Below are 26,196 nucleotides of genomic sequence, written 5' to 3' on the forward strand. Positions count from 1 at the left end.
TGGATGCTGAAGAGCGCAGGGCTAGGGGCGAGAGGCCAGCTTACCAAGACTACCATCATGTCTCATTCCATAGTAAGAAGTCAACCAAGGAATGGGGCCAAATATTTCAAGTGTTTGTCTTCTGCCTACCGACCGGATCCCTGGGATCATCTACGTTATCTACGTAACAGGAGGCATCTAGTGTTATTTTTACCTAAATAAATCTCTCTTTGGTAATGACTAAAGCATTCTGTGAAAAACCTAGGATTTTTCAGTACACAGTTAAATATTTTAAAATTGCTTTCTATCTGCTCAAGTTGGGATTTTTAAAAACTTTAATTTGTAGTAAAACCTGACAACTTTTTTCCAAAAGTTAAGCATGACTTAATAAAGCTCTTAATTTTTCTAAAAAATCACTTTTCTAAACTGTGTTCTGAGAAACCGTCTTCTAAGAGGAAGATTTTAAAGGTGCAGCATGAAAAGGCGCCACGGTTGGGGCGGCGGGGGAGGAAGAATGTTACAGGCTATGCAACCCTGTTGGGAGTTCACACCGCCCCATTACGTATTTAAGAAATCCCTGAGTGGTCTTTCAGTAAGAGACCTGCTAAAAGTTTGATGACCCAACAATTCTCAAATTTGAACATGGAGTACTTTTTTTTTCCTCCCCATAAAAAGAACCCCTGCTCCCACCTCACTGACTTTGGAGATCTATCCCTCACCTAGCGAGACTAAGTCTGTATATTTTTTCAGGGTCAGATCCTTGAAGCGCCTCTCTGTGCACTTTGGGAATTCATGGTCTACAAGAAAGTTATTCACAATTTCAGGGACAGTCTTAGATTAAGTTGTAGAGTCAGAAGCTTAAGAAACAGGTGATAAAAAATGAAGACTGCAGGTATGGAACTGACTTTTGTAGAGTTTGGCTGGGAAAGCGAGGTGACAGACTGGATGGTGGCCAACAGGATGAAGAGTGTTGAGTAAAAGCATCTGGAAATTTAGGGTACTATTTCTGTTTGAAAGTACTAGTCACCAAGCCTGGAGATCCAAAACAAACAAGCGGTAAGGGCTGAAAAGTGAGGTGCGAATTAAGAGACCAGGGTCCCAAAGGAGGTGGGAAAAGAGGGAATCCAGAGTCCAGGTCAAGAGGCTGCCTTCAGAAAAAAAGCAGGAAGGATACCGCCTCTGAAAGGAGTATCAAAATAGAATATATGTTGAGACCATTAGTGTTTTGACAAAGCCCCAAGAGTCCAGATGGATTCTCATTTCTCCACGGGAGATGGTAAAGAGAAGCAAATACATCTGTATTTCAGACATAAAATCCTCTTATCAGGCTAATGGTTAGAGTTAATGATACTCACCGAGCGGGTATCCATTACTTACCTCCCAAAGAACCTACTGGGATGCCAGGCTCCACGATCCATGGCTCCGTCCCTTGCTCTAACTGGGAAATCACATCAGGTTTGGAAACTTGGAGTCCTGCTCACGGGGGGAAAAAAGGTGCCTGATTACAGTAGGAAGAAAGTCCTACATGAGACAAATCCGAGAGCAGTGAATAGCACATAAAGCCTTGATGTTACAAATTCCCAGACACAGTATAATTTGGGAACCAATGTGGGCTCAGAGAAGTTACTAGTTTGTACTTCTACTTGCTAGGAGAGTAGAAACCTTTTCAAAGCCTTTCAAAATTTAGGAGTCTTAGGTTCCTTAACTTCATTAAAGGCAAAAACTCACCTAAGCACAAGAGACCCCTCTTCCTCCACACCCTGAGATACTGAGAAATCATCCTTACCTATGGAGACCAGGTGTGTATAATTTTCCAGTGTCACATCCCTGAACAAATCTCTCTGGACAGGATCTAGCTGTTTCCATTCTTCCTGGGTAAAGTCCACTATCACATCCTTGAAGGTCACGGATTCCTGAAATACCAAACAGATTTGTCCTTAGCCATAGAGCCTTCACCTGAGAGAGGGGTGAGGTTTGCGGTACGGACAGAAGGAAGGCAAGACAGCCATGGGGCTATCCGAGAAATGACCCTGATGTTTCTTCTTTGTGAAATGAATATAAAAACAGTACCTCACGCATAGGGTGACTGTGAGAAATTAGTAAGAAATGTTCAACATGAAATGCTTCATTTAGGGCCTGGCATACAACTGGTGCTAAGTCTGTATTGGCCCTGTTGTAGTTCATCATCATCTCTGTGTTCTAAGATACACAAAGTATTGATAGCATACCTATACCAATATCAATAAAACGTCTTACCTACCTACAATGTTTAACAATAACCAAAAACAGTTTTGAAAGAATTCAGGGAGGAGACTTGCCCTACCACATTTTAAAATGTACCAAGAGATAAGGTAAAAGAGAGTGCCTAGTATGGAATAAAACTCAATGAAACAGACTCAGGATTATAAGAACTGAATAGGATTAAGCAGCTGTCAAATTAGTTAAAATAAGATGAATTAGTCACTAAATATTGTCATAACAAATGACTGAGAAAAAAATTTAAATGAGTTTCTTACTTTCACGGCACACATGAAAATTTCTGTTGGAGTAGAATTTTAAAGAAAAAGCAAAAACAGAATAAAAGCGTTCATAAGCTTGAAATACAGAAAGCAAAAAATCCTAAGACAAAGAGACTGACAGATATAACCACATAAAAATGCAAAACTTCTAAAATAAACCATAAACAAAAGGCAATATTCCAAATTCCCATAAATAGCAAAAGAGATGAACCCACAACAATAACAAAAAAGCCAACAACCCAAACAAGCAATTCACCCACGACAGTGTCAAATGAGCCACAAGAGAATGCTCCACGTAAAACATGGAGTGGGCGAGGCCCAGAAGCACATGTGGGTGGCGTGGCAGGGACGGAACCTCGCTCTGTCCACCCAGGGGGCAGTCTGACAGGACAGGAGCCATCAAAACTTATAAATGCACCTATCACCCAGTCCAGTTTTGTTGCTGGGAGGGATTGATTGTCCAGAAGCACCGCCGAGGGCAAAGACATAGCACAAGCACCCTGCAACCCTCTGGAGGATAAAAGGCAAACTTAAATGTCCGTTAGTAGGATCGCAGTTGACGAATGAACGGCATATCCCTACTAAAGCGCCTTCTGTGGACATTTTAAAATGACGTCTCTTTCTATGCACTTATTAGGAAATACGTGTGATATTAAGAATGGTATATGTGGCGTGATCCTTTTATTTTTACGAAAAGGAAGGTTTATATGTAAATGACAGAGAAAACCCGAAAGACGACATTACCAAGTATCATCAGTGGGAGCTGGAGGCGGTACAGGGGGCGTCCTACTACTTATTCTTTAGTCTGTATTCAAAACTGGGTGAGTTAATTTTGTTTTAAAATTGGTAAGTCACCTTGTGAGATTTGTTTCTAACACAGGAGCAAGTGGACTAGCTCTGCCGGTGTCACGAGCTACCCCACTGAACGATCTGGAACAACGGTTTCCGTATTTGAACAGCAGTGGGACAGAACAGTGACCCTGAGAGAAGGGAGACCACGACATGACCCCAAGCCCCCTCGGCACCCTGCCAGCAGGCTCCCCAGGCTGCAGAGCAGGGAGGCAGGGCCCCTCAAGAACAGCGGTCAGACAGAGCCGAGGACACGAAGGTGACAGCTCGGGACTGCGGATGCAGGGCATCTATGGGGCAGATGCAGGAGAGGAAGTTCATTAATCTGGTGGAAGCACCGCAGCTTCCACGGGCAACAGGAAGTCACAGAGGACAGAACCCAGTGTGAAGACAGACACGCAGACCATTCCAGCACCTTCCGCAGCAAGGCCAGTGCACCCAGGAGGAAAGTGCAGCCGTGAGTCTGGTCTGTTCGATCCTTACTGATCAACAGGGAGAACGGGATCCACGCTTCCAAGCCTTACGCCGTCAAAACTAAGGCTTACGTCGTCACGCACCGAGAGCGTCCCAGTGCACCTGGAGGGTGATGTCCCCAACTGTCCGCACTGTTTCAAGCACACACAAAGACGTCCTGCAGGACGGTGCCTCGTCGGGGGTCTGCCCCATAGCTGCCCGACAGCAGGTGCCTGCCAGAGGGGTCAGCTCCTTCTAAGAATTCTGGACTCCAAGGCTCAAGCAGGCTTCCCCGGGGAGAGACATTCTCACAGCTAGAAACAAAGGGCCTCCATGCGACCCTCACAGAGGGAAGACTCGGAAGCCTGCACCAGATTTCTCTGGATTCCACTTGCGAGGATCTTTTTTCCTTCTTGATCCTGTTTCATGCCCTTTGTAGTAATCATCTTTAGCCCTAAGTCATGCCACTGAATTGGGTGAGGCATTCTAGCAGATCACTGAGGTACACGGTGGTCATGGGGCCCCTGAGAAATAGTCCCAGAGTGAGGTTGGGCTAGATCAGCCCTAATAAAGCTTATGGTATGAATAAAGGGTAATAAATTCAAAGAAAACAACCTCAAAAGGATCAAGCTGTGGTCAAGATAAAATTAACAGGATTGGATCCACACTCCTACGCGAAATAACCAAAAAATTCCAGACAAAACAAAGGAAACACGTTTCCAAGACAATGAGTTTCCTACAACAAAGAACAGCAATCCCTAAGAATCAGTAAACCAATGAGGTGAGTCACACAACTGCTCCAGCATATTGCCTTGAGTTTCCAGGCCAGGGTGCAGACAGGGGGCGCCCGGAGGCTGCCCAACAGACTCCCCGAACTGAGAGAGAATGCTTAGAGTTCGGGAAAATCAGGGGGACTCGAGGTCACGGGACTGCAGATGAAAGCTGCACAAGGAAAGAAGCAACGAGAACTGCAGAGGTTCCCACTCGAGTACTCAGTGAAGTACCCATCAGTGCGTGGGTGTGATGAGACCACCGAGGCAGGGGAACAATCACCCAGAAGGATTCAAGGGAGCAGTACCGGTGCTCAAAAAGGGCTGGAAATAGAGTTTCTGTTCCCATCAGCCAAACTGGCAAATTTCACATTCATTAGACGCTGGTTCCAATACTCAGGAAGGCGGGGCCCCAATGGTGGGACCAGGCGGCCCTACACTACACACTGTTCTGCTTCACCTAATACATCTTAGAAGCCAGATATGAAACAAACACACTGTTTTAAGTAACTTAATCCCAGAATAAGGCTCAACACAAAAGTATGCAGAACCCAATAAAGTAAAATTTACAGTGTCTGCCATTCAATCAAAGATTATCAGGTCTACAGAGAAGCAGGAAAATACAACCTATAATGAGGAAAAAAAATAATCCATTAAAGCCAACCCAGAACTAACACAGATGCTAAAATTAACAGATGAGAACATTAAAAATTATGACTGTATTCCGTATGTTCAAGAAGTTAACAGAGGGGCTCCTGGGTGGCTCAGTCATTAAGCATCTGCCTTCGGCTCAGGTCATGATCCCAGGGTCCTAGGATCGAGCCCCGCATCAGGCTCCCTGCTCAGCAGGAAGCCTGCTTCTCCCTCTCCCACTCCCCCTGCTTGTGTTCCCTCTCTGTGTCTCTCTCTGTCAAATAAATAAAATCTTTAAAAAAAAAAAAGTTTGGGGCGCCTGGGTGGCTCAGATGGTTAAGCGTCTGCCTTCAGCTCAGGTCATGATCCCGGGGTCCTGGGATCGAGCCCCGCATCGGGCTCCCTGCTAGGCGGGGAGCCTGCTTCTCCCTCTGCCTCTGCCTCTCTCTCTCTCTCTCTCTGAGTCTCATGAATAAATAAATAAAACATTTAAAAAAAAAAAAGTTTAAGAGAGACACGGAAGACATTTTTTAAAAAGACCTTAATGGAATATCTAGAGCTAAAAGTGAGAACGTTTGGAGATGAAAAGCATACTGAATAGTCTTCATGGCACATCAGGCATCGAAGAAGAAAAAAGTAAATTCAAAGACAACAAAACAGAAAATATCAAAAGTAAAACAGACAGAAGACAAGAATTTATAAAAAGAGATGGCAGGATGCCTGGGTGGCTCAGTTGGTTGAGCGACTGCTTTTGGCTCAGGTCATGATCCCAGAGGTCCCACATCGGGCTCCCTGCTCAGTGGGGAGTCTTGCTTCTCCCTCTGACCCTCCCCCCTCTTGGGCTCACTCTCTCTCTCAAATAAATAAAATCTTTAAAAAAAAAAGAGAGAGAGAGAGAGATGGCACCAGGGACTTCAGATGGCCCAGTATGTGTGCAACGGGAGTCCCTGAAAACAAAACGAGGGGAGAGCAGCAGAAAAAAACATTTGAAGAAATAATAGCTCATTATTTTCTGAACTTGATGAAGGTTCAGAGGTCTAAGAAACTCAATAAACTGCAAGCATACGAGACACAAATCTACACTGAGGCACATCTTAATCAAGTAACTCAAACCCAGTGTTAGAGAAAATCTTACAAGCAACCAGAGGGAAAAAAAAAACACATAAATGTAAAGAAACAAAGACAAAAAACAACAGCAGCTTTTTCGTCGGAAGCAATGCAAACAAGAAGAAAACGGAGCAACAACATTATATACTAAAAAGAAAAACTGTCAAATGAGAATTGAAACACAATGGCAAAATAAAGACTTCCTCGGACATAAAAACTGGAAAGAATTCATGAACAGCGGACTGCACTGTGGAAATCTTAAGGAAGCCCTTCATGCAGAAGAAAAAATGATACCAGATCTACAACCAATGTTTCTCAACCTTGTTGTTACTGAATGATTTTGGACCAAATCATTCTTTTAAATCATTGCGGGGAGAGCATCGTTGGCATCAACCCACTGGGAGCCAGGAGCCCGTCCCAGGAAGTCCTAACAGCCAAAATGTCTCCTAACACTGCCAAACGTCCCGGGGTCAAATCACCCCTAATTATCACTCATTGATAGACATCATAAAGACGAAAAACACCAGAATAGTAAGTATGTGGATATAATTTTTTTCTTACTATTTACATGATAATTGCTTAAACAAAAATAACAAGCATTGTGGGGTTGACAACATGTGCACAAGGAAAGCATGTGCCAACAATGCCATTAAACACTGGGAGGAGAGAAGTGGAAGAACATTACTGCAAGGTTCTTCTGTTCACAAAGGGGAGTATCACTTGAAAGTAAGTGGCGATAAATACGTATACCTTAAGCAACATATAACAAAGGCATAGGGCGCCTGGGTGGCTCAGTCAGTTAAGCGTCTGCCTTCGGCTCAGGTCATGATCCCGGGGTCCCAGGATCCCAGGGTCTCCCTCTGCCTCTGCACCCCCCTTGTGCTTGCTCTCTCCAGTGCTCTCTCAAATAAATAAATCTTTAAAAAAGAAAATTAAAAAATAAAATAACAAAGGGTTACGGCTAATAAGCTAATGAAGAAGATAAACTGGAATCCTAAGCAATATTTAGTTTCCAAAAAAAGGTAAGAATGGAGGAAAAAGGGAAGGAAGGCAATATGAACAGAAAAACAAAAGCTGGATGATAGACTTAATCCCACCAACAATCACATTAAATGTAAATATCACATTAAATAATTGGTCTCAACACCCAATTAAAAGGCAGATTGCCAGACTGGACTGAAATAAGCAAAACCCAATGAACTACATATTACCTATATGTAAATATGAAGACACAAGTAAATTAAGAGCAAAAGGATGAAAGAAGATACGCCGCTGACACTGTCAGATAGCACAGTAGCTTCAAGGCCAACAACAGAGAGTTCATTTCTCAATGATAAGGAAGGTCACTTGATGAAGAGGACATAACAGTCCCAAATGTTTATGCATCGAGTGGCAGCTTCAAAATACATGAAGGAAAAACTGACAGAGCTGCAAGGAGAACACACAAATCTACATAATGAGAGCCCCAAATTTCAACATCCCTATCACATTTGATAAAACAAGTAGACAAAATCAATAAGGATATAAAGCATTTGAACAACGCTCAATCGACCTGACCTAACTGACTTCTGCGTGTGCGGAATACGGGCCCCTCCCAAAGACGGCCACATCCGGATCCTCCAAACTATGAAATTATCGAAAACAAGAGGCACTGCCAATGAGATCATGTTGAGGACTTTAAGATGGGGAAGTTAGCCCAGATTACAGGGGTGGGCCCAATGTCCATCAAGAGTCCTTATAAGAAGGTGACAGAGCAGGAGATGTGAAGAAAGATTTAAGGATGCCACACCGATGGCTCTGAGGATGGGGGATTGCGACACAAGCCAACGAATCCAGGCTGCCTCCAGAAACTGGAGGGTGAGGGGACAGATTCCGCCCACAGCCTTCAGAGGAGTGCAGCCCAGCCAGCTCATTTTGGACTTCTGGCCTTTGTGACTGTAAGACAATAAATGTGTTGTTTTCAGTCGTTAAGCTTCTAAAAGGAAACTAATCCATTCTTAGAATCCTCTAGCCAACAAAAGCAAAACATACATTCTTTTCAAGTGCTCACTGCTCATCTACCAGATCAGGGCAAAAGGAGTGTCAAGTTCAGAAAGAGTCAAGTCATACAATGTTCTCTGACTGGATGTGTTCACGATCTTGATTGCGGTGATGATTTCACGGGTGCACGTGTATGTCGAAACGTATTGAGTTACGCACTTTAAATACATGTAGTTTATTATCACATTATACATCAAGAAAAAATAAAGTGATGCCAGAAGTACTTGAGCTCAAAGTGGAAAGAACTGGGGTAATCTCTCTGATGAGATGATTACATTGTGGGACAGGAAGTAGGGGCAAAAGTCTAAGAAAAAGCCTGATAAGGGAGGGCTTGAGGTAAATTATACCTGGTGGAACAACGGTTACCGTTTTTGTCTAAATTCTCAGTTACTGGTTTTTCCTAAAACAGTACCCTGTCCCTTTCTTCCTCAAAAACCATTAATGGGGGGGGTGGGAGGGGCGGGGGGCTGGGGGACGGACCTCGGGGAGGGTGTGTGCTACGGCGAGCGCTGTGAGGTGGGCTAGACTGATGAATCACAGATCTGCACTTCTGAAGCAAATAATGCAACAGATGTGAAGAAAAAAGAAGAAGAAGAAGATAGCAGGAGGGGAAGACTGAAGGGGAGTAAGTCAGAGGGGGAGACGAACCATGAGAGACTATGGACTCTGAGAAACAAACTGAGGGTTCTAGAGGGGAGGGGGTGGGGGATGGGTTAGCCTGGTGACGGGTATTAAAGAGGGCACGTTCTGCGTGGAGCACTGGGTGTTATGCACAAACAATGAATCATGGAACACTACGTCAAGAACTAATGATGTAATGTATGGTGACTAACATAACATAATAATAAAAAAAACCATTAATGGTTCACAAATGGCCTACAGAAAAAAGCCTTTAACTTTTCATCTAGACATTTGAGGAATGTCATATTCCAACTTATTTATTCATCTGTTTACCATCTGCCAAAATAAACCAGCTCCCCCAATTTTTCTGATTCCTATGTAACATCCGTTAATTGTTGTGAACCTTTGCTCAAAATCTTCTCCGTCAGCTAGAGTCCATGCCGTCCCTCCCACATTACTTGTCTAAATATCCAAATGTCCCCCATCCTGTGAGAGGTAGTGCAAATCCCATACCCCTTGAAACTCTCCTGACCCTTCCAGACCACACATTTTTGCATTCTCAAATTTCCATGGTACTCATTTAGCTTTGTTTATATTTACCTGTTCCGGTTTTTAGCAGTCATTTGGTCTATTCAGGTAAAGGATCACATTTTGTACTTCCTTTGCCCTGTCACTGCTGGAGCGTGACAAGATACGAAGCAGGAGGTTAAGTGGTAAATGTATTAGTGAAGCTGGAGAGGCAGAGGTTCAAACGTCACTGGGCAGGTGGGAGCCCAAAATGAATTCCCAAGATTGGTTTTTAAATGAACATACCCCACAGCAGAAAACACACAATTCACTCTTAAGGACTAAATGGCATTTCAGGAATTCCAACTTACTTGAAAACTGGCTGATGCGAGCAGAGTATGTTCCCCTTGGAGAAGGGCAGACTCCGAAGAGGACAGATCTGGAGAAGAAGAAGAAACCACAATGAATCGTGTCCAAATTAGCTATTACCAGCAAGCTGTTAAATCCAGATTATCTTTCCACGTGAAAATAGCAAGAACTATGCCATTTCCTTTACTTCTCCGAATCCAAAAACAGAAACAGGGTAACTGCTGACTAGGGCCCTGGTACCCTCATCAGTAGACTCAGGACGTAAAGCGTTACGTCAACGTTCACAGCTCTGTCCCTAGACACATACAGTAGCCTTCAACTCAATCTGTTCCTTATTAAGAAGCAAAAGATTTCTGCTGCTTTCTCTGCTATGAACAACATCTGAATAAATAATACGATTACTTCCCAAAAGTCTTCACAGGCCCTTTAAAACTTTGCTATTAATATAAATTAAATATCACAATGGCACAATTACTTATACTACCTACCCACCAGAATATCTAAAAATTAAACTGACATGGTCGATACTAACTGCTGGCAAGCATACAGAGCAACTGGAACGTTGTGCATTGCTGTGGGGAGTAAATGTATCAATCACGTAGGAAAACTGTTCGGCAGTTGTATACTAAAGTTAAACAAATGCTTGTTCTGAATTCAGCAATTCCACTCCTGTGGCAGGACTCATGACCACCCAGAGACTTGTACAAGACTGTCTGTAGCAAGTGTATTCATAATATCCCCAAACGGGAAACAACCCAAATGTCTTTTATCAGGTGAATGGATAAATAAACCACAGTATTTTCATACAACAGAATATTATTCAACAATATAAAAGAATGAGGTATTGATATACCTAGTAACATGGACGTACCTCATCATGCTGAGCAAAACAAGCCAAACACAAAAGAATACATAAATGTATAATTCCACTTACATAAAAAGAGCCAACCAAACTGATCGATGGTAATGGAAGTTAGACCAGTGGATAACTCTGGAGGGATAATAATAACTGAACAGGAGCATGGCAGAAACTTTTGGGGCATCAGAAACATCCTACATTTTACCGTGGGTGGTGATTCCACTGGTATATAATACATAAAAATCAGTGCACTTAATATATGTAACTTATATGTCAATAAACAAAAACAAACTTTGCTCTTGGAGAGGTCTATTCAGAGTAATGGTTCACAGGAAAGCCCAATTCTCAGAGAGCAGAGGAAGCAATAAAAGGAACTATGTATTATTCTCGACTTAAGATTTGATCAGTAAGGGAAAACTGATTTCTAATAGAAATCTTGAGAAAAAAATGAAGGTGTGATTTTAGAGTTTTTAACAGGAGAAGGGAATGTTGTGCATGAACAGATATGTAACCTAGACTTTAGGAAAACAGAATCAAGACAGATGTCTCAGATAAGATGCTTCTGATTTCAAGTAACAGAAACCAATAGAACCAACAACAGTGAGACCTGCAGAAACCAACTATGTTGGTTATAGTAAATGGCAATAACAAACGCTCAGTAAATATTACAAATATTATGACTCTAAGGGACAGAGGCACACGAAAAGTAATCCTAACTATACAACTGTGAAAAATCCCAAGAAGAAAAAAAGCAAGGACTTAATACCATTTTGGCTGGTTTACATTTATAAAAGATAGAATAGGCAAAGCGCTGAGGAGTGATAACATGGCAAAATAAGAGTCTTCTATCATCTTTCCTGCAAAGAACACAGACCATCACCCATGCATGAGAGTGTCTTTGTGGAAGTCCAAGAGTCCAGCAGGGAAGTTTCAATACATGGTAGAAGCAAAAAAAAATAAAAATAAAAATAAAAATAAAAAGGGCAAGCCAAATAAACAAACAACAACAATAACAACAAAAAAATGAAAAAAAAAACAGAAAACCCAGGACTGGATGCACTGAAGATGTAAGAGGCAGTTTCATTTTGTCTGTGTCACACCCCCCACCCCCAAGGTGATAAAGCTCAGTGTCAAGAGAGACCTTCTTGGCCCATTATTTCTCCCACAGGGGAAAGGGAGTGTGTGAGCACTCAGCTTCCCTAGCTGTGTGGGATGCCACCAAAAAGACCCACTTCCCTCTCATCCAACCAGAATACTGAAGTGTCCTGAGTGCCTGGGGGGCGGGGGGCAGGGAGCAGCTGGGGGAACAGCAGTGAGTGTCCTGGAGGGTAACAAAGGACCGCAGATCCTACGAGCCACTTCGTGGACTCCATCAGGAAGCCTGCCAAAGAGCCACTGGGGATGCTTCAGCTGCAGATTCGCCCAGGCTCTGCATGCCTCACCTGCACACACACACCCCACCCCCTGTGGTTGGCTCCCTGGATACATCCCTGATTGGCGGTGAGAGCAGGACTTCAGAGACAGCTAGTGAGCGCACACAGGCCAGCCTGACTCTGCAGGACTAGGGGAAAAGCACTAAAGCCTGAGTATTCAGTACCAAAGGAGAGTAAATGTGAGTCTGTCAGCACCCGGCCTAGCTTTGCAGGACTGAGAGAAGGCATACAATTTTAGGAAATCCTCCCCACAAGGCAACAAGAAGAGTGGGGCAGACATATCCACAGAAGATCTGAGAACACCTCAGAGTCCCTAACGGGGCTGACAGAAGGTATTTTCTCCCAAAGCCAGGAAGTATAGACAGGAGGAGGTGACTGCCTCTTCAAATGCAAAGATGTAACACCAGACTTCAAGAAACATGAAAAATCAAGAAAACATGACACCACCAAAGGAATACAATAATTTTCCTTTAGCCCTAAAGAAAGGGAGATTTATGACTTACACGATAAAAAAAAATTCAAAATAGTTGTTTTAAAGATGCTCAGTGAGCTATAACAGAGAAAAACATTTAAATGAAATTAGGGAAATATACAAAATTCGAAGTTTAACAGATAAAATCATAAACAATAAAGCAAAACAAGACAAATTCTAGACCCAAAGAACATAATGAAATGAAAACTGCCAATGGAAGACACCTATTGCCAACTGGACCACGCAGAGGAAAGAACCTGGGAGGCAGGAGGCAGAAGACAGGTTATTTGAAACTAGCCAGTCAGAGGAGAATACAGGAGAAAAAGAATGAAGAACTCCTATGTAAATAATAGGATACCATTAAAAGAAGCATCCACACATTACTGGAGTCCCAGAAGAACAGAGGGAAAAAGAGACAGAAAGGTTATCTAAACAAATAATAGCTAAGAATTTCCCAAATCTTGGCAGAAACTAGGACCTCCAAGTTCATGAAGCTCACAGGTCTCCAAATGATTTCCAGTGAAAAATATCTTCTCTACAACACATTATGATAGGGACGTCTGGGTGGCACAGTCAGCTAAGCAGCTCAGGTCATGATCCCGGGGTCCTGGGATCAAGTCCCTCATCGGGGAGCCTGCTTCTCCCTCTGCCTGAAGCTCCCCCTGCTTGTGTTCCCTCTGACAAATAAATAAATCTTAAAAAAAAATAAAACACATTATGATGAAACTGTCTACAATCAAAGACAAAATTATAAAAGCACGAAGAGGAAAAGAAAAATTCCTCCCATTTAAGGGGAAGCCCTGTCAGGCTACTGGCAGACCGCTCAGCAAAAGACTGTCGCCAGGACACAGTGGGATAACGTATTCAACATGCTGAAAGAAAAAAACCTGCAAACCAAGAATACTTTACCCAGCAAAGGTGTGCTTCAGAAATGGGAGAGAAAGACATTCCTATACAACAAAAGCTGAAGGAGTTCACTAGACTTGCTTCACAAGAAATGCTGTAAGACATCTTTCAAGTTGAAATGAGAGGATGCTGATTAATAACATGAAAACATGAAATTACAAAACACATTGGTAAAAATAAGTGTACAGTCAAATTCAAAACACTCTAATATTGTAATACGGTTGTGTGTTCAACATTAATTCTTTTTTTTAAATTTTATTTATTTATTTGAGACAGAGAGAATGAGAGACAGAGAGCATGAGAGGGAAGAGGGTCAGAGGGAGAAGCAGACCCCCCACTGAGCAGGGAGCCCGATGTGGGACTCGATCCCGGGACTCCAGGATCATGACCTGAGCTGAAGGCAGTCGCTTAACCAACTGAGCCACCCAGGCGCCCCATCAACATTAATTCTTATGTAAGGGTTAAAGGACAAGAATGTTAGAAATAACTATAGCTACAATAATTTATTAATAGATACAAAATATAAAAAGAGATAAATTGTGACATCAAAGACATAAAATGGGAGGAGCAGTAAAAAGGTAGAGTTTTTGTATGTAGTTGAAGTTAAGTTCGTTATCAGCTTGAAAAATGTTTTATCTATGTCTTATGGAAGCCCCAGGATAACCACATAGCAAAACCTACAGGAGACACAGAAAAGATAAAGAAAAGGAAATCAAAGCATACCTCTCTGAAAAATGGTCAATTCACAAAGGAAGACAGCAAAAGAGGAAGAAAGGAACCCAGGAAGTATAAAACAGCCGGAAAATAACTATTAAGGCATCAGTAGGTCCTTACTTACTAATAAACAGAAACGGACTAAATTCTCCAATCAAAAGGAAGAGAGTAATTTAATGGATAAAGAAAATAAGACCCAACTATATGCTGCCTTAGAAGAGACTCACTCAGTTTTAAGGGCACACTAGGCTCAAAGTAAACAGATGGAAAAAGATATTGCATCCAAATGGAAAGCAAAAGAGAGTAGAGGTAGTTATACATATATCAGATAAAAAAGACTTAAGAGTCACAAACCGTAGAGACAAAAAGGGCCATTATATAATGAAAAAGGAATCAATTCATTCAGAGAATATAATAATTATAAATACATATGTACCTAACATCAAAGCTCCTGAATCTGTTAAGCAAACACTAACAGATCTCAAGGGAGAAACAGACAACAATGCGTAGTAGTAGAAGACTTCAGTACCCCATTTTCAGCGATGAACAGATCATCCAGACAGAAAATTAACAAGGAAACTGGACTTGAACCTACTTTAGACCAAATGGACCTAAAAGACATACACAGAACATTCTATCCAACACCACCAGAATACACATTCTTCTCAAGGACAGAGGAGCATTCTCCAGGATAGATCTTAACTTTGCTAAATTAAGAAGACCAAAATCATACCCACAGTCTATCCCAACAAAAATAGTATGAAACCAGAGATCAAAAACTGGAAAATTCACAAACATGTAGACACTAAATAACACACTCCTGAACCACCAAAAGGGTCAAAGAAGAAATCAAAAGGGAAATCAAAAGATATCTTGAAACAAATGAAAATGGAAACGAAATATCAAAACCTACAGCATGTAGCAAAAGCAGCTCTGAGAGGGAATTCTGTAGTGCTAAATGTCTACAGTAAGAAAAAAGATCTCAAACACACAACCTGTATTACACCTCAAGGAACGAGAAGAACAAACTAAGCCCCAAGTTAGCAGAAAAAAGGAAATAACAAAGATCAGAGCAGACGTAAATGAAATAAAGACCAGAAAAATAACAAAAAAGATCAATGGAACTAGGAGTTGGCTTTTTGAAAAGGCAGACAAAATTGAAAAACTTTTAGCTAAACTAAGAAAAAAAGAGAAAAAGCTTAAATAAAATCAGAAATAAAAGAGGAAACATTACAACTGATACTGTAGAAATACAAAGGATCAGAAGAAACTACTAGGCCAACAAACTGGGTAACCAACCTATAAAAAATAAATTCTTAGAAACATATGCCCAATAAAATGGAATCATGAATTAACAGAAAATCTGAACAGAACAATAAGGAGTAAGGCGATTGAACCAGTAATCAAAAACCCCCCAACAAAGACAAGCCCAGTATGAAACTGTTATGCCAGTACTTCTCAAACTCAGCATAACAGCAGGTATAACAACCCTACAGCTAATATATACTCAATGGTGAAAGGCTGAGATCTCCCTCTGAGATCCGGGACAGGGGGAGGGTGCCCACTCTCACCTTTTCCATTTAGCATGATACCGGAAGTCCTAACTGGAGTAATTAGGCAACAAAAAGAAATAAAAGGCATCTACATCAGAAAGCAAGCAGGAAAATTATCTGTTTGCAGATGACATATTATACTGAGAAAATCTTAAAGACTCCATCAAAAACACTATCAGATCAACAAATTCAGTAAAGTTGCAGGATACAAAATCAACATACAAAAATCAGTGGTGTTTCTATAAAAGGAAGTATCTAAAAAAGAAGGAAAACAATCCCATTTAGAATAGCATCAAAAACAAAATACTTAGGAATAATTTAACCAAGTAGGTGAAAGATCTCTACTCTGAAAAGTCTAAGACACTGATGAAAAAAAAATCACAGAAGACACAAATAAATACAAACGTATCCCATGTTCATGGATCAGAAGAATTTTTTTTAAAGATTGTATTTATTTATTTGAGATAGAGCAACAGAGCATGAGGGTCGGGGGGAGCAGAGGGAGAAGCAGGCTCTCCGCTGAGCAGGGAGCCCGATGAGGGGCTCAATCCCAGGACCCTGGGATCATGACCTGAGCCAAAGGCAGACGCTTAACTGACTGAGCCACCCAGGCGCCTCGATCTGAAGACTTTCTATTGTTAAAATGTACATACTACCCAAAGCTATCTATAGATTCAATGCAATCCCTATCAAAATTCCAATGGTACTTTTCACAGAAATAGAAAAAACAATCTAAAATTCATATGGAACCACAAAAGACCCCCAAAAGGCAAAGCAATCCTGAGAAAGAATAAAGCTGGAGGCATCACACTTTTTTATTTCAAACTATATTACAAAGCTATGGTGATGAAAATAATATGCTCCTAGCATAAAAACAGACACAAATTAATGGAACAGAATTGAGAGCCCAGAAATAAACCCTCTCATATTTGGCCTGTTAATATTTGAAACAGGAGCCAAGAATACTCAATGGGGAAAGAATGGGGGAAGAACAGTCTCTTTAGAAAATGGTGGTAAGAAAATTAGATAATCACATGCAGAATAAAGAAAATGAACCCCTATTGTATACCGGTCATGAAAATTAACTTGAAATAGATTACAGACTTAAAACCTAAAATCATAAAACTCCTAGAAGAAAACTTAGGAGGAAAGCTCCTTGACGCTGGTGTTGGCAATGATCTTTTCAATATGACATCAAAAGCACAAGCAACACAAGCAAAGAGAAACTACACCAAACTAAAAAAAATTCTGTAAAAAGCAAAGGAAACCATCAACAAAATGAAAAGGCAACCTATGGAATGGGAGAAAATATTTGCAAGCCATATATTTGATAGGGGTTAGTATCAAATATGTTTAAGGAACTCCTACAACTCAACAGCATAAAAACAAATAATCCAATTTAAAAATGGGCAGAGGACCTGAATAAACATTTTTCCAAAGAAGACAGATGAATGGCCAGCAGGTACATAAAAAGGTGCTCCATAGCACTACGTATCAGGTAAATGCAAATCAAAACCACAATGATCACCTCACACCTGTTAGAATGAATACTATCAAAAAGACAAAAGATAAGTATTGGTGAGGATGTGGAGAAAAGGAACCTTTGTGCACTATTAATGGGAATGTAAATTGATATAGCCACTACGGAAATACATATATTGCAAATTCTTTATCCATTCATCTGCTGATGGAAACAATAGGTTGTTTCTGTGTCTTGGCTATTGTGATCAATACTGTGATAAATATAGGGGTGCAGATACTTCTCCAAGGTAGACTTTATATTCTTTGGATATATACCCAGATGGACCATATGGTAGTTCTATTTAAAAAAAAATTTTTTTTTTAGATTTTATTTATTTATTTATTTGACAGAGAGAGAAAACACAAGCAGGGGGCGCAACAGAGGGAGTGGGAGACGGAGAAGCAACGCCCCCCCCCGGGGCCTTGGTGCAGGGAGCCCGATGTGGGACTCGATCCCAGGACCCTAGGATCATGACCTCAGTGGAAGGCAGACGCTTAACCGACTGAGCCACCCAGGTGCCCCCTATTTTTAATTTCTTGAGGAACCTCTGTATTGTCTTCCAAAGGGGTTATATCAACTTACATGTCTATCAACTGTGGTGATATGTGTACACACAATGGGATACTATTCAGTCATAAAAAAAAAAATTTTAAAAGGGAAGGAAATCCTGCCACTTGCAACAACATGGATGGACCTTGAGGACATTATGCTAAATGAAATAAGACAAAGAAAGACAAATACTGCATGATCTCACTTATATGTGGAATCTAAAAAAGCTAAACACATAGAGACAGAGTTTCCAGGGGTTGAGGGGTGGGGGAAATGGGAGATGCTGGTCAAAGGGCACAAAGTTCCAGTTATAAGATAAATAAGTTCTGGGGAATCGCATGTACAGCATGGTGACCTTGGTTAACAATACTGTATTATATACTTGAAAGCTTCTGAGAGAGTAAATTTTAAAGGTTTTCACCGTGCACACACACAGAAGGCAAATGTGTGAGATGAGAGATGTGGTCATTAACCTTACTATGGTATTCACTTCCTAACATATAGGTATATCAAATCATCACACTGGACGACTTAAACTTACACAATGTTAGGAGTCAAGTATATCTCAATATAGCTGGAAAAAATGTTCCTCAGCAACGTTTTGTAGCTTTCAGTGTACAGATCTTCTTACACATGCTAATTATATTCCTGTTTCATATTTTTGATGCTATCGTAAGCAGACTATTTTTATTATATTTTATAATTGTTTACCGATAACATAGTGAAAGACAGTTGATTTTTAAAATTAAACTTTTGGTTTTGAGATAATTTTAGGTACACATGCAGTTGTAAGAAAGAGTTTCTCTGCACTCTTAAAAGAACTGAGAATTAATATAAGGTATGGCTCAAACCTATATAAATAAGTAACGTTAAGACTTCTAATGATATTAAACAAATTCAAAAAAAGAACTGTGTAATAGGTTAAACCAAACTTGAGTGCATACTGATACCTACAGAATGTAAAAACAATGACAATGCAGAGGAAAGTCTATAGTGACATGACACAGGGCTGTCCTAATTCTGACCTGTTCAACGACATGAAGGAAGAAATAGAATGAATACTTATTAAATATGCCAGTGACATAAAGTTGGAAAGGACAGTTAAAACCCTGAATAAATGAAGACTCATAGTTATTCTGACAAGCTGGAAAACTTGGCCAAAAAACTGAACAATCATATATGTGAAGTCCTGATATCAAGGATAAAAAGCAATTCTCTTAGACAAGGATGGCATAAATCTAGTTCACTATAGTGTATGTAAAAAAGATCTAGAGCTTACAGCATAATATCACCGATTTTCTTCAAAGCAAATATAATCTGATTCTCAACAGCAGAAGTATAATCCAAACCGAAAGAAGTACTTTTAGGTATTAAAAGTCTATAAAACTTACTATAAACATATCTAAATAACTATGTTTAATTTTAGGAAATGCATTTAAGACGCATGCTCTGAGGCAGGACAGTCTTGGGAAAAGAGGTCCAGATATATCATATGAAGATCCATCAAAGGAACTGTGGCTGTTTTGCTTAGAAAAGAATTTATGAGTAGGAGTTATAACAGCTGAATTCACATTCTGAAGGGCAGTAATGTAAGAGAGAGGACAGTCTCTTGCTTTTGGAAACTAAGAAATGAGATCCACCACAAAAGTTACAGGGATAGGCACTTCTGCCTAACATAAGGAACTTAACAAAAAAAGGAAACAGCCACCAAGGGAATAGTCTGCACCCAAAATGGAGAGTTTAATGCCACATTTCTCCAGGCATGGGCTTAACAAACGGCCATCTGCCACGGATACTTTAATATTTGTACTGAAGGGACGATTACCAAGATTTTTTTTCTGACTAAAAGATTATCATTCTAATATTTAAGAAATAAAAGTCATGTGAGGACCACAGACATTTGAATCATCGCTCCTTTTCATTCCCCGATCCCGAAGCCAGGGAGAATTAACTCTAACTGCAAGTCTCTTCATATAAACGATAAGTAAGAATCTCGCACCGTAATGCAAGGCATTTTCTCTAGCCTGAGGATAAGGTTCCCTCCTTCCACCTCTACCAGCTGTCAGGTACTGGATGGTCCAGTCCCGGCTCTTGCCTCCATCATCCCGGTCGTCCCCACTACCTTCCATCTCAGGAGCGCATTCCGTTCCTCTGGAACCTGGAGCCCAGGGTTTCCGAAGCAGCGTCCTTCCAGCTGGGGCCTCGGTCTGGGGCTCAGATGAGCCCTTACGCACGCTTCGGTTGGCGGCCCTAAAAGACACAGCCCGGGTCAGCAGCATGCGTCACAATCACACTTCAGAGTTTTGCACAGTGGCTAAGAGATCCCTGGAAAAGAGAAGTGCCCGCCGGGAGCCACTACACGGGCACTCCCGCGGAACAAAAAGAGAGCGGAGCTCGAGTACGCAGGGTCAGCTCCAGATGCAAAAACCCTCTCGGTGCCTACCCTCGAATCTGGCCAGAGGCGCCCCTAGACCCGGCCCGTTACCTCCGTGCACACTGCGGGCTCCCACCCCGGCTCGGACGCAGGAAGACACACCTGTTGCGGGGTGGAAAAGCTGGAAGGTGGGCAAGCAGGGCGGGGCCCGTTCCAGTCCTTCCTCCCAGACCGGAACAAAAGAACAAAGCCCTCCAAGGGATCAGGGCGGAACCGCCCCGCACGGAAGGAGGCGAGAGGCGCCCCCTTCGAGGACTCCCCAGCTCCCTCCTGCAGAGGCCGCTTCCAGCCAAGTGAGAAGGGTGACGTCACGCGGCCGCAAGGCTGGCGGTTGCCATGGTGATACCTGGGCTTCCCTCCCTTTAGGGCGATCCACACACTCGGATCCCGCGTCCGGAAGCGCCGGGACAATCGCCAGACCTAGCAAAGGGAACCGAAGAGGCTGCACTTGCCCAACGCCAACCTCTTTTCACGCCTACTGCCGGCTTCAACGGCCACTTCCGGTCGCGCGAAGAGAACCCCGCCCCCGCTCGTCGCGGGCTTTCGACCGCACCCCGCGGACTGGCGGAACTACGACTCCCAGAATGCTCCACGACACTGAACTCCATTTCCCAGAGGCCTCAGCAACGCGTAAGGTTTCCCATTGGATGGGGCGAGAGTTCTCCCCGCCAGTCACTGGCTTCTAAACGCCGCAGGTGGGAGTAGCGGGACGCGGGGACTTTCAAGTTTGTGTGACCGAACAGATGGGAAGCAATACCCGTTTACACACGTATATGGTTTTAAGACACGAACAAGCACTTCATGGTGCATTATTTGCCTCGTTACTTGTCCTGCATTCTGTTTAGTGCTCTATTCCTTTGTCATTTAAAAAATTCTGGTCGTGGCCCATTATGTTGCTTTCAGGACTCGCAGATGGGTCACGACCCACTTTTTTTTTTTAATGTTAAAGGAAACCGGGAGGAGCTGTTACCGTGTTTTTCCCTACAGCCCTACAGCAGGGCGTGCTTTTTGCCTGCGTCAGCCAGCTGCGAATGGAGTCCGACGCCAATTTGTATGTTCCTGGCAAAAAAAGAACCCCATAGAAGTCGGTAGGTTTTTCTATTTTCCCATGTGTGGTTCGCGCACGCACTTTACTGTGCGTCCCCAGCTTTTGGATAGAGGGCCTAAGATCAAGTCACTCCGTCTTTTGGCTGACAAAACACTAAACTTGTAAATCCTAACACTGAGTATATGAAAAAAAATTCACAAAGAAAAGGGAACTATAAATTAGAAGTCTCTAAGAGGAGATTTCAGAAAAGATCTAAGGTAGGCACTAGAAAATTTCAGGGAACAAGTTGGTACTCACAGGAGTTTGCAAGAAGACATGGCCTGAATGAAACAATAGAAAGATGTGAGAACAAGCTGGAAAACAAAACAAAACAAAATACTAAAAAGACATGCTAGATGAAAAAGATAAAAATATATAGCGAGGACACTTAAAACGAAGCAACATAATTAAAGTCATACTGGAGAAGAACTGAAATGATGCTGTGAAAAGTGAGTCCATTATGGATAGAATATTCTTTTAAAGCTCTTCCATGATTCAAAAGAGAAAGATGAATGAAGTAGAAGAAAAGAAAGTGATATAAAGGACAGCCAACACGTGGATAACTGGCCATCAGGAAAGAGACGATATGGAATCAGCTATGATTTAACACTTTCTTTATGCCAGGTAGTGTTCTAAGTGCTTTTTTGCCTTCTAACTTTTTTAATTCGTAAAACAACCTAATGAAGTTATTTCTGTATTATTATTCGTACTTTACAACAAAGGAAGCTGAGGCACAAATAAGTTAGTAACTTGCCCAAGATCACACATGGGGAAGCTGGGACTTGAATTTAGTAATTTGGTCCCAAACTCTCACTTTTATCTCTGTAACACTAGACTCCCAAGTAAAGACTCCAAGTAAAGTAAAGACTCCCAATTTCCTGAGTTTAAGACTACATCTCTCGGGCGCCTGGGTGGCTCAGTTGGTTAAGCGACCGCCTTCGGCTCAGGTCATGATCCTGGAGTCCCAGGATTGAGTCTCGCATCGGGCTCCCTGCTCAGCAGGGAGTCTGCTTCTCCCTCTGACCCTCTTCCCTCTCGCGCTATCTCTCATTCTCTCTCTCTCAAATAAATAAAATCTTAAAAAAAAAAAAAAGAATACATCTCTCATTCACTGCTGGTGGGAGTACTCTGGAAGACAGTTTACCGTTTCTCATAAAACTAAACATATTCTTACAATATGATCCAGCAATCTCACTCCTTGGTATTTATCCAAATGAGCTGAAAACTTATGTGTCCATACAAAAACCTAATTTCCAAAACTTGAAAGCAACCAAAATGTCCTTCAGTAGGTGAATGGATAAACAATGGCACATCCGGACAATGGAATATTATTCTGCAATGAAAAGAAATAAGCTATCCAGCTAACAAAACACCCTAGGGAACGTTAAATGCATATTGCTGAGCGAACGAATTTGAAAAACTTTGTATGATTCCAACCATATAACATTCTGGAAAAGACAAAACTATGGAGACCGCAAAGATCGATGGTTGCAAGGTGTTGGGGGGAGGGAAATAGGGATAAACAGAACAAAAGCGTTTTTAGGGCAGTGAAACTATTTCTGTGTGATAATGTAATGTTGGATATATGTCATTATATATTTGTCAGAACGCATAGAATGTACAAGACACAGTGAACCCCTCATGTAAACTAGGGGTCTTCAGTTAATAATTTATCAATATTGGCTCATTGGTTGTAACAAAGTTACCACACTAACGCAAGATGTTAATAATATGGAAAACTGGTGGGGGAAGGAGGAAAGTGAGAGTATATGGGAACTTTATACTTGTAAATGTGAATTTATCTGTAAACCTAAAACATTTTTAAAAAGTGTGTTAATTAAAAAATATATGACTGTTAGAGATGCTCTGGTAAGGTTTCAGAAGGAAATGATGGACATGTAACTAGAAACTGGAAAAAAAGTAATTGTTGCGGCTGAATTGTGCTCCCTAGTTGGGTGGAAAACAGAATTTATAAACAATGAACTTGAATATTTAGGGAGGAAATTGCCAAGCAAAGTGTAGAAGGGGCAGCGAGATTTCTCCTTGCTGTCTGTGGTAAAAAAAAAAATAATAATAATAATAATAATTTAAAAATAAAATTGTGGAAAGAACTGTTAAGCAAAAGACAACCGTTTTTTGATGATTTGGAAATTTTTTAGCCACACCTTATACAAATGAGGCTTTCAATACATATTGAGGATTACAAGAATGTGTGTGTGTACATATTTATTAGTTTTAGTGACTGGGTCTGCACCTAAAATGTAAGCAACCATAGGAACCCAGTACAGATGCTCCAAGTATATAGGTAAACTATTAATTGATCAGCTGTCATGTGCCACACACCAATCAAAAACACTATCTACATAGAAGGCATAATTTAGTGAATGAAAGCCGAAGTTTACTGAGTTTTTACTGGATACCAAGCTCTAAATATTGTATTTGAATTAACTCATTTAATTAACTCAGGGTGCGAAACAGAGAACAGAAAAGGATGGAAATTCATGAAAAATGCATATGTGTACGTGTACACCAAATAAAAAGTATGTGATAAGTGTAAATTATGGATAATAAACTACTTCACGTCTATCCCTGGGGAGCAGGCTGTCCCATTAAACCCTTTCTCGTCTCTTCCTTCTCTCTCTATAAGCGACGTGGTTTTTCCATTTGCGATCGTTTTCCTCTTTTCTTAAATTAGCACACCAAACCGAGAAGTAGACAAAAACCTGTGCTCGGTGCTCAGGGCGCCGGGAAACACCGTCACCCACAGCCTGGGACTCGGAGATCGAAACCCAAGACGCGGGGAAAGAAAACAGGCTAGCATTCGCAAACTTTCGGGAAAAATTCAGGCTGGGGTCTTGACCTTGGGGGGCCGCCAGGCTGCAGGGGCAGAGGACGCGCCAAGGGCCGACAAGTTCGGCTCCTAGGCCGCGCCGCGGCGCGGGCCCCGCCTCGCCCTCCGCCCGGGACTCCGGGACACCGGGCAGCGGCGCCGAGCCCCTCCCGGGAAGCCCCCAGCGGCGCGCGTCAGGCCCAGGACTGGGCCGGGGTCTGCGCCGCCGCCGCCGCCGCCGCCGGGGGGACCTTCTTCCCGTGGCCCCGGCCCCGCGCCGCGGGAGGGGACGGCCGTCCTGCCCAGCCTGCCGTCCCCGGAGGGGCCTCCCGCGCTCGCGACCACGTTCAGCCGCTCGCCCCCGCAGCGGCTGCAGTTTCTAGGAACGACTTAAGCAGCTGCCCCAGCGCCGGGTAGTCGTGGCCGAGTGGTTAAGGCGATGGACTAGAAATCCATTGGGGTCTCCCCGCGCAGGTTCGAATCCTGCCGACTACGGTTTTTCTCCGCCCGGCACCCGCTTGTCCTCTTTCGGAGGGAAAACTTGTCCTGGAGGCCGGGCGCCGGCGCCTCGCAGGCAGCAGCGGCCCTGCTGCTCTACCCTCGGGGAGCGGGACTCGCCCTCCTGCGCGGCCCTCTTTTCCGGGGGAGACCTGCCTGAAGCTTTGGTGGAGTCGGGAGTGTAGACACGTGCCCAGGCACCTGGGTTCCACCGCCCCGTCCCGGCTGTTAGTCCCGCGCGCCCGAGACGCGTGGCCGCGCTGCGTGCTCTGGGGGCGGCCGGGGGACGGGCACGAGGACCGAAGCCGGCCGTGGGTGGCGCCCGCTGGCGCTCAGGCCCGGGAGAGGCGAGGAGCGAGGGGCTGAAGGAATCCAAGGAGGAAAATGGCTTCCCTGCGGGGGCGGTGTCAGCGAGACGCCTCTGACCACGTGGTTGACGGGGCGGCCAATCAGAGTTACCTCCGGATGTGACGCGCTCAGGCGGGCTCAAAAAAATGTGTATTCTGACTGATCAGAGGAAACCTCAGACAAACCCAAATGAAGGGCCTTTCTACAAAATAACTGAATTGTACTCCTCAAAAATAGCGCTATTACGAAACACAAGGAAAGACTAAATATTTCAGATTTAAAAAATTAATGCAACACATGATCTGGGATTTTCTTTTGCTGTACAGGGCATTATTGGAACAACTGGTGAAATCTGAATAAAGCACATAGATTGAATAATTTTATCAGTGGTAATTCCTGAATATATTAATTGTACTTTGGTTATGTAAAAAATGGCTTTAAGAAAATACTGAGATAGTTAAGGGAAAAGAGTATGTGTTTTCCAAACTCAGTGTCCTACACTTTCCAAAAGTGTATATATACTTTTCTCTCATATATGACAGAGAAATAGAAAATACAGTAATATGCTAAATATGTTAAAATTTGGGGAATGAAGGGTAGCCAGAAATTCTTTATATTCTTGTAACTTTATTGTCAGTCTGAAATTATTTCAAAATTAAATTATTAAATTATTTCAAAATAAAAAGTTAAAAGAAGAAAAAAGAACTAATAAAACCATAAATGAAGACCATGTTCATTGAAATTTAAAAGCATAAATACAGTTTGCCCCATTGATAGGAAAGGGGCAATGAATAAATTACTGGATAGGAATTTAGGATTGATGAAGGAAGGAATGGGTGCAAAGTGCTAGAGTGAGCAAAGAAATTCATAACACACAAGAAAAAGCTGAATAAACAGTGCATGCTTAAAACAACATTGTTTAATAATTCACTACATTTTAGGATATGAAAACAAAATGGTGCTAAAATCCATAATAGCAACAACTTGTAACGTGGAAAGATGTGACCAAATCCAAATCATCCTGTGCTCCCTTATAATGATGAATAAGGTTAGAATTAGATGTACACTCAATACTTGGACCAAGCGCCGAATGGACAAATGTTAAAAACCTATATTTCTGTGAACCATGGCTAAAGGCAAACAG

General features: G+C 42.3%; 1 protein-coding gene and 1 non-coding gene across 7 annotated transcripts in view; one reads left to right on the forward strand and one right to left on the reverse strand.

Moving 5' to 3' along the window:
* ZNF184 (zinc finger protein 184) overlaps positions 1-24,983 on the reverse strand; it is a 29,098-nt gene extending 4,115 nt beyond the window's left edge. Inside the window, exons 1-6 of one of the 6 annotated variants that reach the window (XM_073890146.1) lie at positions 20,636-21,028; positions 19,978-20,105; positions 9,850-9,917; positions 9,572-9,647; positions 1,766-1,892; positions 1,357-1,452 (exon numbers count right to left, since the gene is read on the reverse strand). In XM_073890146.1, the coding sequence (XP_073746247.1) occupies positions 1,357-1,397 (41 nt within the window). In that variant the 5' untranslated portion in view covers positions 1,398-1,452; positions 1,766-1,892; positions 9,572-9,647; ... (1 more) ...; positions 19,978-20,105; positions 20,636-21,028. Of the gene's footprint in view, positions 1-1,356; positions 1,453-1,765; positions 1,893-9,571; positions 9,648-9,849; positions 9,918-19,950; positions 20,106-20,340; positions 20,592-20,635; positions 21,032-24,860 lie in introns of those variants that run through there. The other 5 variants (XM_073890143.1, XM_073890142.1, XM_073890144.1 and 2 more) reach the window with 5 other exon arrangements.
* On the forward strand, positions 24,620-24,701 carry TRNAS-AGA (transfer RNA serine (anticodon AGA)). The gene has a single exon. It is a non-coding gene; the product is annotated as a tRNA-Ser (tRNA).
* Positions 24,984-26,196: the final 1,213 nt, after the last annotated feature.

This window comes from Callorhinus ursinus, unplaced genomic scaffold (assembly GCF_003265705.2).
Source record: "Callorhinus ursinus isolate GAN/ISIS: 27379988/994484 unplaced genomic scaffold, GSC_fseal_2.0 scaffold129, whole genome shotgun sequence".
In the NCBI taxonomy this organism is placed as follows: domain Eukaryota; kingdom Metazoa; phylum Chordata; class Mammalia; order Carnivora; family Otariidae; genus Callorhinus; species Callorhinus ursinus.